This window comes from Fusarium odoratissimum (assembly GCF_000260195.1).
Source record: "Fusarium odoratissimum NRRL 54006 unplaced genomic scaffold supercont1.43, whole genome shotgun sequence".
NCBI lineage: Eukaryota > Fungi > Ascomycota > Sordariomycetes > Hypocreales > Nectriaceae > Fusarium > Fusarium odoratissimum.
The window spans coordinates 72,487-87,203 of NW_022158724.1; the positions used below are offsets into that span (position 1 = coordinate 72,487).

Genomic DNA, 14,717 nt, shown 5'->3' on the forward strand with positions numbered 1-14,717 from the left:
TCGCGACCGAGCTTGACAAGTGAGGGGCAGTTCAACATTTTGCCCAGATTGTAAACGAGCTTGCACAAGTCAGTAAAATGGCATAAACCCACTCTGCAGAAAATAAGCAATTCATAACTCCTCCCAGCCACCATCGTCATCTCCGGCCTCCCCTGTTCTGAGTCGTCTCACCTCAAACATGAGCCAGCCACGACAGGCAAACACACAGACACGAGACACCTCCTGAGCCCCAGTTTTCCAACTCTACTTAACGCGTCGGGACCATCTCCGCGTGATGCACGACGCACGCCAAAGCCCCACCAACGCGTTTGCTGTCTCGCGACGCGAGCAACCAAAATTAGATGGTTGGAGAGGCACGAGAGAAAGGTACATTGAGAGCGACAAGCTTGAATGTACCTTTCGCAAAGAGGACACCCTTGTCGAAAAGACAGCAAGGTCGGCAGCTTGGAGTTGCACAACGTTTGTTAGTGCATTTCGCGTGCATCTCTGCCCTGTGTTTGACCAGCAGCTGTGCTGCACCGATGCAAGGCCCCAACGTTGGGCTGGCAGCCGGGCAGTCTGCCTCCGTCCATCTTGACTCCCACCATTTTCAGCAGTTATTGCTCTACTGCCACTCGCGTCTCGGTCCCTCGTGAATGCCATCTTGCTCGACTTTCCATGCGGCTATGGTCAGCGACTTCAGATGCTCTGTGCATTGGGCCTAATCTGTCCGACTGTCACTCCAACTTAACACTATTCCTTCTGCATGCTTGCGTGTCTTCGCCCACCAGACGACCGTGAATGCCTGGATGTTGGGCTTGCAGTAGCCTCCCACTTCGCGCTCCCGTCCCGCTCTCGACCCTCCCGCCGCCAGCGCTTCTAGCTCTTGTCCTTCCGAACTCTATTCCATCACGTACCTCTTCCTCCCGAGACGAGCCGCGTCATTTTAGCCCGCTATTATCGGTAATACACTACATGTTGGCCTTGGTCTATTGAGACTCTCCTGCCTTTGGTAGATCCGGCGCGCGCGGTCTAGCTGTTGGCGTCGCCTTCGTACGTGATGAGGGCGGCTGTCGGTGGTGTTGTCGCGATGCCTTCTCACCAAGTTGGATTGCGCCAAAGTCAATGCCACTGTGGACATGGCTCGGCTTGGTTTCTTGTGCAATGTGATGTACTGGTCCATGATTGATCTATTTTTCCTTGTATATATTGATCTATTCCATGACGTCGATGTCTGTTCCAGTCTACACATCAGGCTCAACCTCGTCCACCGTCGGCACCTTGTGCAATTCGACCCCAAAGAACTTTGACACTTCCTTGACACTATCCCAAATGACTTGAACATCCTCCTTCGACACCCCAATTCGCCGCGTTCCCCGAATATGCCAATGCGTCTCCAGCGGGAGATTCTGGCTCATGATCACCGGCAGCACCACAAGCTGCGTGTCCGTATCGTCCAAGACTTGCCGATCCGATAGAAACAATCCATATGTGATCTCCGCCGAGACCCATGCGAAATCCTTGTGCGCGTCAAACAATCCCATCGTATCCCCCGCGTTTCGAGTATACACTTTCTTGAACCAATCGATTCCGCGGTCGTGGTTTGCTTGATCAGCCTGCCATCCGTCGCGCGTTTGGCTAAAGTCTCGGTCCTCGGGCTTCTCTACCTTCATGATTGACAGGATGGCTTCGAGGGGCTTGCACACGCCCACGAGGATGGTGGTCTTGATGAGGGCTTCGCGAAGCCGTCGTACGAGAGCTTGACGCGATCCGCTGCTCTGGTAGACTTCCTGGCGGGTGAGGTATTGGTATAGAGCTGCTGCAGATTCGGGATCGGGACTGGCGGAAAGACAGGCGATGACGAGGAGATACCAGCGCTCGTCGCCTAGATGTGTGTCTTTGAAGCGGGTTTCGATGCTCTGGAAGAGCTGGGATAGCTCCGGGGTGAGTTCCGTAGGTGCCATTGTGACTGTTGTAGATTTGGTAGAGGTCAATGCTCATGAAGAGTTGGCGACGTAAAGATTTAAGTAGCATTGAGCATATAGCTTCCTTGTAAGACTCTGGTGGATAAGGTTCCTCCCCCTCTCTGTTTAACGCGGCATCTCGGTAGCCACGTGGATCACTGTAGCGGCACAACAAACTCAATTAAGATGATTTATTGGTAATTTCATGTGAAATGTTACTTCTCATTCCATTCCACAGCGCACACGCCTCAAGGCGGTGGTGGTTATCTCATCTTGAACCTCCCCGCGCCGCCATCGGCCGCTGACCCCGCATCCCGATTAAGCTTGAGCTTGCAATTCACGAACGAGCTCGACCAAATCTGAACGTAGTGAGAGGCCACACAAAAGCTGCCCGCTACATAAACTAAATTGCACCATAAATATATTGTTCGCTGGAGAAGCTGTGAGATGTGCGTAACAAAAACGCTGCAAAGTGCGGTCGGTAGTTCGACATACTTCCGTAGGTTCCGGAGTCGCAGCTGGATCAACTGCCGTGCCGTGATTCCTTGTCCACCAAATTGAACATTGCACAGCGCATGACAAGAGACATAGACTATCTCGACAACTTAGCCAGCAATTATCAAGATTTCAGGCTCGTTTCGTATGCAAAGAGCTTTGCGCTGATAATGCTTCCCATTAACGATTCGCGCATCATGTAGGTCAAGTCACCATGGCCGAATCCTCCATTCGGTCACGAGGCAAGGAGAGCATCGCAACTCGTGATACATATGCAGCATGGCCAATTCTTTCGCAGGATCTCAGGTGCTAGGAGCTACCATTTTGAGAAATTGCTCATTTCTTCCTGTCAGCTTACCCGAAATCCGATATCTTACCTCCGCTGACACTCTGCTCCAAGGCAAAGTCCGACAAGTCCGCTTCTTGAGGTGCATATATCACAGATACTCCATGAACATTCTCGCATGTGTCGTGAGATTATAATAGACGAATGATACTCACAGGCTAATTCTGTTTCAAGTCACCGTGATCATGGGCCAAAAAGCATCCTTGGTTGTCGAAGTCGAGATCGATGCTCCAGTTGAGGTCGTCAAATTACTTGTAAGGCAGTACCGGATAGCTTTGACCTATATCTAATAGCATATAGTTCAAAGACTTTCCTCGCTTCCCAGAATGGAGCAGCTGGTCCATCGAACCAGTAGTCTCATCCAAAAAGATCGATGACTTGATGCCGATGGAGAAGATGAAGGTCGACGTCAAAGATGCAAAGCTCACAGCCACTCTCCTCGTCAGTAATTCCTTTCAGATCTCTCAAATTACGTTCCTAACTGAGTATCAGAGAAATGATCCTGATGTATTCGAGTGGGAGGGAGGTTTATGGCCGCTTGTTACAGGTCGTCATGAGTTTAGCTGGAGAGCGAGCAGAAAGACTCCTGGAGGAACGACGTTTACGCAAAGAGAGAATTGGCACGGTCTCATTGTGTTTCTTTGGAAGCCGGGTTGGATTATAGGAAGAAGTGCGAAGAGAAACTTTGAAGGGTTTAGTGCAGAGGTGAAGAGGGAGGCAGAGAGGAGGGCAGCGGCACTGTAATAAATGCGGCCGGCATTGTTGTGGTTACGTATGAGCTATTGTTTTGTTTACAGTGAACTTGAACCTCAATTTGGTGTGCATCTTCAATTTACTTCTAAAATCAAGACTTATCAAGAATCGATCTGTTTCCCTGGGTTCATCGCATTGCATCCGGCCAGCTGTCCAGGGCTGCATTTCCGTTTCGCCTCATTTCAAACTTAGAATAATACGATCTCCACAAATAAAACTCTAGAAAGCAGATGACCATTGACTTCAAAGCGACATCAACCAACAATGGCCGTCGATGTCGTTGTCAGACACTTCAACATGATCTGATCCAGGGTAACGGGACCTGAAAACGTGGGGGTTCACGTGGACACCCACGCTCGTATCAACACTCGGCATACCCGGATCGGTCAACCGTTACGCGGGGGATGAAATATTACTCTGAATCTATCTAGATACGTTCTTTTCTTTCAAGGAAGGTGATGGATTTGACCGCTACTCAAATAGGAAATCTTTGCCAATCAGCTGAGACCTACATAACGCGTCCCCCCTCGCAGCTCACCAAAATCGAGGTCTTGGATCAGCAGAAGAATGTCATGTTTTTCTTGGTGCCGTGATCGGGATTCGGAAAGGATCACCAGATGTTGAGGGCTGAATAAAACTGACCCTCTATCCCCTCACTTGGATCCTCTGTATTATATCTATTCATCAATTGACATAGTTACATCCTCAATATGCCTCCTGGAGTTCCACCAAAGCGATCCTACTCTCGTACCGATGCTGCTGTGCGCGTCGAGTACCCTGAGCACCATGAACTTCCCGCTAGTAAGCCATTGATCGGTCAGGGCGGACAGTTCTCCAAGCCGACGTTGGCGTCGTTGTCGCTTGAGGGAAAGACGATTGTTATCACGGGCGGCGCGAGAGGTTTGGGGTTGGTTATGGGGCAGGGGATTGTCTACTCAGGTGCTGATTTGGCGATTGTTGACTTGAACAGTATGTGACCACTCCGAGTGATCTGAGGTACTAACAAGTTTCAGAGGATGAAGCCCAGTCGCAGGTTGGTCAGTTGACGGACGCCTTCAAGAGAGAGAATCCAAACAGCCAGAAGTCAGTATACGGGCCCTTCTCTGATTCACCTTCTGACAGATCATCAGAATTCCACGAGTCACAGCTCACTACGCAGATGTCGCAGACCAAGACTCAGTAACCAAATGCATCGCCGAAATTCTCAGCATCCATCACAAGATCGATGGCCTAGTTACATCAGCCGGCTTCACTGAGAATTTTGATGCGATCCACTACCCCATTGAACGTATGCGCAAGCTATGGGGTGTCAATGTCGACGGAACTTATCTGTTCGCCGTCGCTGTTGCCAAGCATCTCATGGAACGTGAGGCGCCTGGAAGTATTGTTGTCATAGGTAGCATGTCTGGGGCCATCGTCAATGTTCCTCAACCGCAGGCGTAAGTCACCTCCAAGGAATCGAGAACAATGATTGCTGATGGTGTTGATTAGTCCGTATAACGCTGCCAAGGCGGCGGTTCGCCATTTAGCTGCTTCTTTGGCAGTCGAGTGGGCTCATGCTGGCATTCGTGTCAACTGTATCTCTCCTGGTTACATGTTGACTGCTTTGTAAGTCATCCCCCGACCCTCCATTCAACTTTAGACTAACAGGCAGCAGAACGCAGAAGATCTTGAATGACAACCCGGATCTTGAAAAGACGTGGACGTCTCTCATCCCCCAGGGACGAATGGGCCAGCCGCAAGACTTGATGGGACCTGTGACCTTCCTTTTGTCTGATGCTTCTTCATACATGACTGGATCGGATCTTCGAGTTGATGGAGGCTACACTGTCACTTAGATAGGAATGAGTCTCCGTCAAACTGGTCTCGAGTGCTGTTATTATAGACGTTGAATATTTGAATGAACGTATAAAGCCCAAATGGTGGCCCAAATGCATGAATGGTCTTATTGCCTTCTTGTGTCGGTCCTGGAGTGACCTCAGGGAGCAAGAAAACTTCTGACATTGAATCAGGGTGCCAAAATAAACTGGTCTAAAAGCCTAAGAAGATATGCTAAGTTTACCTAAGTGTTTTTATCTCTTAGACAAGAGGTCCTAAGTTTTCTTGCCTCCCCTTGCGTGGGTCCTGGGACAAGATATCTCACGTCAGCCGATCTCCACTAAGATCCTCCTTCCCACACAATTTCATCTTCATAGAGCCTCTTAACTGCCACACCATTTCTGCAACATCTAACATTGAAAGTACCACAGGTGTGGCTTGATCTCTACCACGATGGGTTTCTCAGAACTCGCAATATACACCCTGGGCCTCGCTTGTATCGCTAGAAGCATAATGGCCTTCACCAACCCGCAGGCCGAATATGCACTCAATGGACTAAAGCATACCGCCACTTCGAAGGATGACCCAAGCTCGGCACCTATTTACATGCTGGGCACTTGGGAGGTGTCGGTTGGTATCCTCTTGTTGGTACACCAGGTAAACGGAAACAGCACTGGAGTCACGACGCTCCTAGGGTTGATGAGCTTGTACAAAGCTGGCGTTGCCATACTACTTTGGAAGATTGGAAGCAGCATGAGTAAGGTTGCCGGGAATGTGGCTACGGCTGTTTTGTTCTTAACATGGGCTGTTTTGAAAAGCTAATAGGTAGACGGACACAAGATGGCGATATGGAAAGGGGAACCGCCACGATGAGAGCTGATGGAGAATGACGTTTTTGTATTCTTAGTCTTCCATGATCTGATGTTGCTCTGCCACCCTGTCCAAGGCAGCTGTATATGTCTGTGATCAAGGAATGAGAATGACACCTTCCGTCGATCTTGCTTTTGTGTCTGGGGAATGAACAATAAGGGCCCAGCGGATGATGCTTCCCACGCAAGGATGCCAGGCTTCGCCGCACGGCACAAAATCGCTCGAGGGATCATCAACGACGCCGCAATGGGACCGGCTCTGCAATTCGGGCGGGACATCTGGTAAGCTGTGACAGCTGTCCCCGTTCCTCAGCATGTCGCCGACACGGCACCGCCGATCAAATACAGGCTTTCAGACTTGCGACCACTGCGAGAGACAACAAGGGAGAAATAGCATAGCAAGTCTGCAAAACACATTAGTAGGACTTATGAAAATATGATCGAGGAGTGTCTTACCATCAGAACTCGGGCGATTGACATCTTGTCATCCTCGTCCGCGTCATCGACCTCCGCCATGGCCACAAGCTTCATGGCTGGTGGGCCAGCGGGCATGAGCATCATGGTGAACCAAAGGACACGGTCCTGACCTAGGACATCAGTCTGTGTGATGAGCATTCGAATGAACAAAATGCTGAGTCTAATTCCCAGTGTCAGTAGTGAATACGCGGATGGAGTTCAGGGAGCGATCTTACACTGGCCAGATAAAGAAGCGAATCAGGACAACGATGGAGAGAGGAAGCCAATGGATACTACCTGAGTCATGTCCTTGTCGCATGCGACGAAGACTGTGAGCGAGCTTGATGCCGACGACAATGACCTGCAGGGTGACGAAGAGCTCTCCAATGTTCTTGAGACTGACAGTCAACCAAGCGTTGAAGATGCCGCCATCCTCACTGTCGGCAAAGAATGCTTTCTTGAGAGGAGGCACAAAGGCGAGAATGACACCGATGGTAGCGCCGACAGATGGTGGGCTGATGAATTGAGTGGTGAGAGCCAGCATGTGCTGAATGCGAGGATGCAGCTTGTCCCATACGGCGTGTTGAGCCTGCGCGGTACCACGAGATGCCTTCTTCGCGTATCGTGGGAGCGGTCCAGGAAGGAGAGATGTTCGTTCGTTGGACTCTCCGTTCTCTTCGTCCGAGCCACTCTCATCTGGCGTGTCGTTATGTCCCGCTCGGTCCCTCAGATCCGCATCCATAGCATCGACTGGGTCTTCGTCACTGACTCCAAGAAGGGTTCCACCGAGACCAAAGGTGAGCATGTTGGAGATGACGGAACAGACGAGGAAGAAGGACTTGGCTCGATCAATGATTGCGTCGCTGGTGTCATCGTCGGACTTTGCAAGGGCAGAGAGAACACCAGCTGAACCGAGGGATTGGATCAAGAGCAGAGGGTAAGATGTGGTATTGTTGAAGGTGATTGCCGGCGTGAACCATTTCGGGAGACTGAGGACCTTCGTGAGGGCGTAACCGATTCCGATTGAGACCAGGTTGTAGACAAGTGCCCATGCTACTAAACATTAGACTTGCGGGCTTGGGAGAGGAGAGATTGTTGACTTGCCGAGAATGATAACGTATTGAAGCGCATTGGAGGCTTCAATCTGTGTACCAAGATTGACGATCAAGAGCGCAGGAAGAAACATCTTGATGCAGATCTTTGAGATCTGCCGTCCCGTCTCAACACTAAGAAGCTTTGTCTGCCCAGCGACGACACCATAAAAGATGGTCAAGAGAACAGACGCCGACGCCTGAATGGCGCCGACAAAGGTGCTGGCAACACTGCTCGACATGTTGACTCTTCTCTACAGAAATTTTGTGCTTGTTGAGTTGAAGTTTGACATGTCGCGTGCTCGAGTTTGTTTGATATCGCTCCTGGAACATTACGTCAATGATCAAGTGTGCATCCCGGAGCAATTGTGCCTTGAAAAGTGGGGCGAGAGGTTAAGGTTATCTTGGAAAACCTTGGAATGTGAGTGGATTTGGCGCTTGGCGGGAGAGGATTCATGGTCAGTGACATAATGGAGAGGGGACATTGGTGGGTTTTATTTGCAAGTGAAAGACGGTGGTGGCCTGTTTAAGCATATTTCTTGATTCTGGATCTGTAGAGTGGCAGCTGACAAGACAATCGATGCGGGGAATAAGGTCAATAGAGGGAATACGGCATTGTTGCAGGCTCATCATGTTTTACTGTGACTTAAACAAGGCATAATATTGCGAACCGAACTACTACTCTACGTCGCTCTCCTCGTGTCGCCAAGCAGCTCATACTGTTGGTTCTGCATCCCCGACAACTCCTGCGGCTCATGCACCTCCGTCGGCAGCTCAACAGGATGATAGCTAGCCAGCTCAGCCGACCCTTTCCGCTCGCTATCAACTGGTGCCTGACGCTTTCTGCGCAGGAAGAAAAACGCACCAGCAGCGATTGCTAGCACGCCCACGCTGACACCAACGCCAACGCCAGCCTTTGCTCCAGCTGTCATTCCTCCCGTGCCGGCATCAGCTGCGGCGCTCTCTGTCTCTTTTGCGCCAGAATTACCACCTGTGCTCGTTGCTTCGTCGCCGCCTTCGGAATCGGAGTCGCTGTCCGTAGCCTTATTTGACGATGGTGTCTGCGCGTTGTCCCACGTTCCGCCGTCGGATCTGTGTAGCTCTTGGATCTTATCGCCGCTCATGTAGTATACCCAGATCTCGTCCGAGTCCAGCGGTGATACAACAGCCAAGCGCGCGGATGCATCGTCTGCTTCGGGCCATTTCTTCTTCCCAGGGCTGTCCTCCTCTGCCCAGGCCCCATTCTTATGTGTTATCGCGTGTAATTGGGAGTCTTTGCCGATGTAAAACACTGTCAATCCCTTTCCAGCTTGGTTCGCAATGCCTAGATCGACGGCGGTGTTGTCGTAGGACGGGAGTGTGAGCGATGCCGCTGTCGATGTGTCGAGTCGTATATCTGAAGGTTCGGTCGCATTCGTCGGCGCTGGGCTATCGAACGGTGTCGGGAAGGATTCTAAAGCGCCCGTCAGCTACACTGTTGACCTCGAGTAAAATGCCCGTCTTCTTACCTAGTCGCCATTTGCTCTTGTTATCGTTATTGTAGCGAGCAACAACAATGTCCTTGCTATCGTAAGGATACACCACCGAAACATTGGTACCCTTCGTTTGTACAGCCGCTATCGTCATACCGCCCGGCTTCTTCAGTGATACCGGACCATCATATCGCCAATCGGTATCGTCGTCGTATGCGAGAAGGTTGACTCGTCCATCTTCGTCGTGGTAGTAGACTCGGGAGCCGCCCGCATCTCCTAGTTCTGCGACCGCCAATCCAGTCTTTTCGTTCACCGAGGGCAGCCCACCCGAGTCGGAAACGACCTCTTCACCATCGGTGTCGAGCTTATAATTGCCTGTTGTGTTGTCGCATATCAAGTACGCATTCACAATACCGTCGTCGGCATTCTGGTAGAAGACGGAGGCCTAGAACATTAGCGAAACTTCGGCAACGAGAGCTGCAAGATGCTCACGATTGGCGTATTGAGGTCGTCGTCCCACCAACCTGAGATAGCGAGCGGTGTCGCGGCCTTGGGTTGCTCTTTGAGTGGAAATTTATTGGGGTTTTTCGTCGAAAAGGAAGCTGATCCATTGCTATTGCACGAGCTGTGCAGAATATCACCAGATCCCGGGTCTTGGTATGCGAAATGCGGTGTCAGAGTGTAGGGCGACCAAGTCCACCATCCAGCCAAACCCATTACCGGCCTTGTCAAAAGGCACGCAACCGCAATCGCCGAGCGAGACATGTCGGCTATCGTCCGATATCGAGAGAATGGCGTTGAGATGGAAAGAAAAGAGGCACAGGCTCCAGCCTCGTCAGCTAACAAACACCAGCACGTCCATTAAAGCGTAAGACGAGAAGCGAAAGTGACGCTGACAGAAAGAAAATGGTATCCGAGAGGGCCAAGGCCAAGCAGCAACGGCCCAGCTTCACATGGGCATCCATTGGACTTTTTACCCAGCATCGCGTTACAGCGAGAGCGGAGATTTGAAGGGACTTTGGTGCGTGAGAAAAGGTGATGGAGCCAGAATTGGCAGCGATCGTTTCGCAGGGGACTCAACAGGGAGCTCGTGGTTGGCTGCTTTGTCATTCTGAGGGGCTAGTGCTTACTCTTCAGTGTCCTTACAGGGCTGTGCCCAGCAAGACACGGGAAGTGGACTACGACCTTAAGATGATATTTAGGGTTGGATTATGCTCCGGAGAGGACATCCTGATTTGAACAGGAAATACGGCCTTTCCCAAGTCCAACTGCCGCTTTTCTTCCCACCAGCACGAGTCTCAATTGCATTGTCGTGCTGCCAAGACGATGGCTCAACGGCCCGCTGTAGACTAAGCACAGAGCCGCTCAACAGCGTGAGCACTAAGCTTAAATGCGCTGTAAGCGACTATCATTGGTGCAACAACTGGATCCTTCACCCCTGGAAATTAGGGCTGACCTTTGAAGGTTGTTCCCTCTTAAGGCTAAACACCCGGCCTGATAAATTCACCATGATTCGCTGCGGACGCAAAGATCCGTTATCTCAAGGTGGTCTAGTTTCGGCAGTTGTTGCTTCAAGTTGGATACCTAAATGTAGTGAATACTAATGAAAGCATGAGTGGCTATGCCGTTGATATAAATAGTTGGCCTCGAAGATCGCTTATCTGAACTTTATCGGTGTGCGCTTGGAAACATGGATGCTATTCTCGTTCTTCCTTGGTGTATCACCGTAACCTCTCATTAAATTCACCACGGCTTGCTTCGCTTTATTGCAAGTCTCACTCATGCAGAAGAGTTATACCTTATTAGAGCCTCATTTTGATAGAGGCATGAAAATGGTTTACAGAGTTTCTTTTATCTCATATGGGTTATTTGTTAGGTCGTGATCAAAATTAGTCCTGTTCAGTTGGCTAAGCCACCTAACCTATAACACCTGGCTTGCATGCTAGCCGTGATGAATATTACGAGAGCATATGGTATTGCTGTAGGCTTGGTAAATAAGAAGCATATAATAAGATCTCTCGGCATGTTGCATTAGCATGACTTATTGGTACGGGACGTAATATGCAGATATGATAGCTTGATATGTGCTGTGATGCGATCTATCGGTGTGATCGCCTGGTATGGTTGAGTTGTGAACCACTGGAAGACTGAGTGATTAAGTTTGAGCGTCGCCAAAATAACCAGGTTCTGAACACAGATAGTGTCTCACGACTCTTCGAAACAGGTTCAAAATAACAAATAGAGGGAGTGCTGGGCCGAGTTTCTGTTGAGAGCTTCATCTGAAAAGGTCGGGTTACTGGAGGCTGCTTCCTTCGTCGAGGCAAGACTTTTGCGACACCACACCACCGCGTGACTATGAAAACGAAACATAGTTCAAATTCCATGATAAGACTTGGGTTAGCTCAAAAGAGTGTATACATTGGTTCTGTCGGGTTTCGTCTATTATCTTGCATGATATTGATGATAACCGGCATCATGAAGTCAAGTCAACCGGAAACAGTAGTCAAGAAGAAAGCCATGAGAAGCCATAAGGTGACCACGAGGAATTACTTTCGAACTGAAACGTAAATCTCGGGATTTGTATTGTGACTCATATGGTATTCCTGCTTCGCGGTAAGTCTGTCGAGAGTCCAGCGAGCTGGTTACAGTGATAGAGGAACGAGACCACCAAGTACCAAAAAAGCCCAAATCCTTCTTTGCAGAGTTGCCAAACCTAAACTCAATACGGCATATTAGTTGACCTAGAACATTTCATACACTTTGGCATCCTAGATTCCCAAATCCTATCGTTACGAGCAATGGAGTCCTTGTGCCACTGTCTGTCCGATAACAGATTCAGTTCAAAGTACTTGATTACGGTTGTAATTGGGGCCTAGCCACATTCTTGACTCTGTAACCGGCCTTGAATGGTGCTAGATCTGATATCCTCATTCATTATATAGGGCAGTGGCTTGATATATCTCGTGGAGATATCATAAGCTTCAACCATCAATCAACAGTCACTTACCCGAGAGCTAAAGTTGAGTAAGGTACTCAGCGATATGTATGAGAGTAAGGAAAGACTCTTCTAACTTGACGGTCACAAGACAGCTAACTGACCATGGAGAAATCATTTCGATACTGGTCACTAGAACCTGTTCATACAAGTCCATTTAGACCGCTTCAAACCTCCTAGCATCGTCACCTATGGAAATGTACTTTCTCTGCTGATTGCCGCTCATTCCGTTGCATATAACTCGCAAAAGCTCATTGTCCTTCTGGGTTTAAACAAGATTCATGTCATGTTTCAACTGGTACTCTGATCTATCATGGATAATTTATGACTTGGGTGTCTAGCAATATGTTGACTAATGATCTTGCAGTTATCGATAGTATTTGTCACGACTAGTCTCCAGCTTTTCGAAATGATGTTGGAATATCGCTGCGATAATCGACAGACAAAGTCAGTTGGTCAAGCAAATGTCGTTCTCGGTGGCGAGGCGGACGAGAGTAAGACCAACGGAGAAACGACGCTCATGGCGTGATGATTATTATGTCAAGCGCAATAGCATCATAATGGAAGAATCTTGCTACGCTTTGCCACATAAGAAGCCGTTATAGCCGCGGGAATAACCAGCAGCCATTGAAGTGATAAGACATCACCGACCTTCCTTGTTGGGCATGGGAATAGAAATAGGCTATAGGGCTACACGTTTTCAACGACATGAGATGTCCGGTTGAATGACTGCATGTACACATCCCCCAAGCACAATCGTTGTTAGGTGTAGAGTTGGTGTTGGAGGTCGGGGTCAAATGGTACGTTGCAAGGAACTGTTGGAGTTGTCTGATTCCCTGTCTATCATATCTCGACCCGCCACCATGGAAAGAGCTTATGCACCTTGGTTGGATCCGAAGAACCTCTGTATCTGCGTATCTACTTGTGATGGTACTCTATGGCAGTACTATCATATGAATCAGGGACCTTTGTCGTAATCCTTCGAGCTAGACTCTTTCATAGATGCGTGCTGCGGGAGGATCAAAACTGCTACCCCCAGAAAGAAAAAAACCCCAATCGGTTTAAGCATAACTGCCAAGCGATGTCACATTGATAGGCTTGATGCAGAGCAACCTGCCAGACTGAAGCTTTCTTGACATCGTACTACGCAGCTAGTAGATCTTCGTCTGACTTACAAGGCGGAACAATGCATGGAACTCTTTGGTCACTGCTGGCAATGAAATCATGGGAGCGAACTATGGAAGTGTTGCATTTCCCTATAACTGCAGAAGGCGATTTGTTTTGTTAGGCAAGTTCAATGGTACTGGGTTCCGTTACAAAATACTACCGGGGTAGACGACGGCGAAAGCTGCCAACTCGAAGGATCCAAAAGTGAGGTTCAGTCTCGACCTGGCCATCGCATCGTGGAAAGCGGCGAAGTGCTAGGGGGTCATGCCTCACGTTTAGATAGCGGCCGCACGTATCGATGGGGAGCTCTAAGAAACCGATCAGTGCCGGCTTGGCAGTATTCTTGGCGTCTGGAACGGGCTGGTGCTAGACTGTATCAAGATATCGGAATGTTTCGAATTCGGACTAGAGCAGATAAGTCCCGCCGAAGCTATTTATATGTCGAACGTTTTGATATGAGAGAAGACGAAGAAAGTTTTGAGACTCTCGAGTGTAAAATGGCAGTAATTACAATAAATTGGAGTTCCAACTCGTCGCAATGGACCTTCGCATCTTGAGCCCTCAAAAGGAAGCTTCGATGACGCCTTTTTAAAGGTTGTTGACGAATAAGTCGCACCGAGCAAAAGTTCCTCCAGACCCTCCCGATTTAATTGCGAACCCGGGCCACGTGACTAGTTTCCGGTTATCACGGCAGAAAACGACCCAGATAAGAGGGCGAATCTGCCGATAAATGAATCAAGGAGATCGAGAACAAGCGACCCAATCCTGCCGCTTAACCCTAAGTCAACTTAAGCTTGAATCTACTATCGGCGCTTCTGCTACTGTCTCGGCCTTGACCCCTTGATGATCAAAGGTTCCGGATACTAGAGGAACGATTGTATCTGACGTGCGTTGCAAAAGGTCAATAGCCCCCAGGTCAAGCGATTGGGCCCAATGATCCCCCATATCCCACTGAACCGGCTGCACTGGCCATGTAACACCGGAATGTGGGATGTCCAAAGACATGTTGGTGTCATTCTGCAAGAAATACAGCCCACACTCGGTCTATCAATATCATCCCCACTTGCCATTGAAGATGTTCTTTAACGTCCGTCACCCAAAGACTGGCCACCCCCACAGACCGGCCACCCCGACCAAAACACCAAGAACCGGATATCATGATCAATTAACTAATTATCTCAACACCACATTTTTTATATTAAATAAAAATTTAGTCAGTGAATATTTAGATGAAACTGAGTACAAAGGTCCTCAAGTTTTAATTTCTTAACCCTATTTGCCGTTCTTTCTGGCTGCAAAGTCCTCCACATCT

General features: G+C 49.3%; 8 protein-coding genes across 11 annotated transcripts; 5 read left to right on the forward strand and 3 right to left on the reverse strand.

Annotated features, from left to right (window-relative positions):
- Positions 1 to 1,138: 1,138 nt before the first annotated feature.
- Positions 1,139 to 3,586, reverse strand: FOIG_14663 (DNA polymerase alpha subunit B). Of its 2 annotated transcripts, none has more exons than XM_031215937.1 (2): positions 3,330 to 3,586; positions 1,139 to 3,261 (listed from the first exon to the last, which is right to left on the reverse strand). In XM_031215937.1, the coding sequence occupies exon 2, from the start codon at positions 1,941 to 1,943 to the stop codon at positions 1,224 to 1,226; it is 720 nt and encodes a 239-aa protein (XP_031054313.1). In that variant the 5' UTR covers positions 1,944 to 3,261; positions 3,330 to 3,586; the 3' UTR covers positions 1,139 to 1,223. The 2 variants fall into 2 exon arrangements, with proteins under 2 accessions (XP_031054313.1, XP_031054314.1); XM_031215938.1 differs by having other exon boundaries at positions 1,139 to 2,535; positions 2,940 to 3,586.
- On the forward strand, positions 2,653 to 2,751 carry FOIG_14664 (uncharacterized protein; the record flags this gene model as incomplete). Its single annotated transcript, XM_031215939.1, has 1 exon — positions 2,653 to 2,751. The coding sequence occupies one exon, from the start codon at positions 2,653 to 2,655 to the stop codon at positions 2,749 to 2,751; it is 99 nt and encodes a 32-aa protein (XP_031054315.1).
- Positions 2,970 to 3,528, forward strand: FOIG_14665 (uncharacterized protein; the record flags this gene model as incomplete). Of its 2 annotated transcripts, XM_031215940.1 has the most annotated exons (3): positions 2,970 to 3,038; positions 3,085 to 3,225; positions 3,277 to 3,528. In XM_031215940.1, 3 exons carry the CDS (start codon positions 2,970 to 2,972, stop codon positions 3,526 to 3,528), a joined length of 462 nt encoding a protein of 153 aa, XP_031054316.1. The 2 variants fall into 2 exon arrangements, with proteins under 2 accessions (XP_031054316.1, XP_031054317.1); XM_031215941.1 differs by lacking the exon at positions 2,970 to 3,038 and having other exon boundaries at positions 3,166 to 3,528.
- Positions 3,587 to 3,973: 387 nt separating the features above from the next.
- FOIG_14666 (gluconate 5-dehydrogenase) lies at positions 3,974 to 5,653 on the forward strand. Of its 2 annotated transcripts, XM_031215942.1 has the most exons (5): positions 3,974 to 4,506; positions 4,551 to 4,620; positions 4,668 to 4,976; positions 5,029 to 5,145; positions 5,195 to 5,653. In XM_031215942.1, the coding sequence occupies exons 1-5, from the start codon at positions 4,248 to 4,250 to the stop codon at positions 5,373 to 5,375; spliced, it is 936 nt and encodes a 311-aa protein (XP_031054318.1). In that variant the 5' UTR covers positions 3,974 to 4,247; the 3' UTR covers positions 5,376 to 5,653. The 2 variants fall into 2 exon arrangements, with proteins under 2 accessions (XP_031054318.1, XP_031054319.1); XM_031215943.1 differs by having other exon boundaries at positions 5,029 to 5,653.
- Positions 5,654 to 5,868: 215 nt separating this feature from the next.
- Positions 5,869 to 6,177, forward strand: FOIG_14667 (uncharacterized protein; the record flags this gene model as incomplete). Its single annotated transcript, XM_031215944.1, has 1 exon — positions 5,869 to 6,177. One exon carries the CDS (start codon positions 5,869 to 5,871, stop codon positions 6,175 to 6,177), a length of 309 nt encoding a protein of 102 aa, XP_031054320.1.
- A 296-nt stretch (positions 6,178 to 6,473) lies between these two features.
- FOIG_14668 (uncharacterized protein) lies at positions 6,474 to 8,143 on the reverse strand. Its single transcript, XM_031215945.1, has 4 exons — positions 7,785 to 8,143; positions 6,917 to 7,733; positions 6,681 to 6,861; positions 6,474 to 6,628 (listed from the first exon to the last, which is right to left on the reverse strand). The coding sequence occupies exons 1-4, from the start codon at positions 8,011 to 8,013 to the stop codon at positions 6,563 to 6,565; spliced, it is 1,293 nt and encodes a 430-aa protein (XP_031054321.1). The 5' UTR covers positions 8,014 to 8,143; the 3' UTR covers positions 6,474 to 6,562.
- A 107-nt stretch (positions 8,144 to 8,250) lies between these two features.
- Positions 8,251 to 10,292, reverse strand: FOIG_14669 (uncharacterized protein). Its single transcript, XM_031215946.1, has 3 exons — positions 9,736 to 10,292; positions 9,280 to 9,688; positions 8,251 to 9,224 (listed from the first exon to the last, which is right to left on the reverse strand). Exons 1-3 carry the CDS (start codon positions 10,006 to 10,008, stop codon positions 8,455 to 8,457), a joined length of 1,452 nt encoding a protein of 483 aa, XP_031054322.1. The 5' UTR covers positions 10,009 to 10,292; the 3' UTR covers positions 8,251 to 8,454.
- Positions 10,293 to 11,194: 902 nt separating this feature from the next.
- FOIG_14670 (uncharacterized protein) lies at positions 11,195 to 12,767 on the forward strand (the record flags this gene model as incomplete). Its single annotated transcript, XM_031215947.1, has 2 exons — positions 11,195 to 11,233; positions 12,606 to 12,767. 2 exons carry the CDS (start codon positions 11,195 to 11,197, stop codon positions 12,765 to 12,767), a joined length of 201 nt encoding a protein of 66 aa, XP_031054323.1.
- Positions 12,768 to 14,717: the final 1,950 nt, after the last annotated feature.

Coding starts and splice junctions, on each gene's coding strand:
- FOIG_14663 (XM_031215937.1), bottom strand. CDS start 1,943: ATGGCACCTACGGAACTCACCCCGGAGCTATCCCAGCTCTTCCAGAGC.
- FOIG_14666 (XM_031215942.1), top strand. CDS start 4,248: ATGCCTCCTGGAGTTCCACCAAAGCGATCCTACTCTCGTACCGATGCT. Junction 4,507..4,550: donor GGCGATTGTTGACTTGAACA/GTATGTGACCAC, acceptor AACAAGTTTCAG/AGGATGAAGCCCAGTCGCAG. Junction 4,621..4,667: donor GAGAATCCAAACAGCCAGAA/GTCAGTATACGG, acceptor ACAGATCATCAG/AATTCCACGAGTCACAGCTC.
- FOIG_14668 (XM_031215945.1), bottom strand. CDS start 8,013: ATGTCGAGCAGTGTTGCCAGCACCTTTGTCGGCGCCATTCAGGCGTCG. Junction 7,734..7,784: donor TCAATACGTTATCATTCTCG/GCAAGTCAACAA, acceptor AATGTTTAGTAG/CATGGGCACTTGTCTACAAC. Junction 6,629..6,680: donor CAATCGCCCGAGTTCTGATG/GTAAGACACTCC, acceptor TGTGTTTTGCAG/ACTTGCTATGCTATTTCTCC.
- FOIG_14669 (XM_031215946.1), bottom strand. CDS start 10,008: ATGTCTCGCTCGGCGATTGCGGTTGCGTGCCTTTTGACAAGGCCGGTA. Junction 9,689..9,735: donor ACGACCTCAATACGCCAATC/GTGAGCATCTTG, acceptor CTAATGTTCTAG/GCCTCCGTCTTCTACCAGAA. Junction 9,225..9,279: donor CAAGAGCAAATGGCGACTAG/GTAAGAAGACGG, acceptor CGGGCGCTTTAG/AATCCTTCCCGACACCGTTC.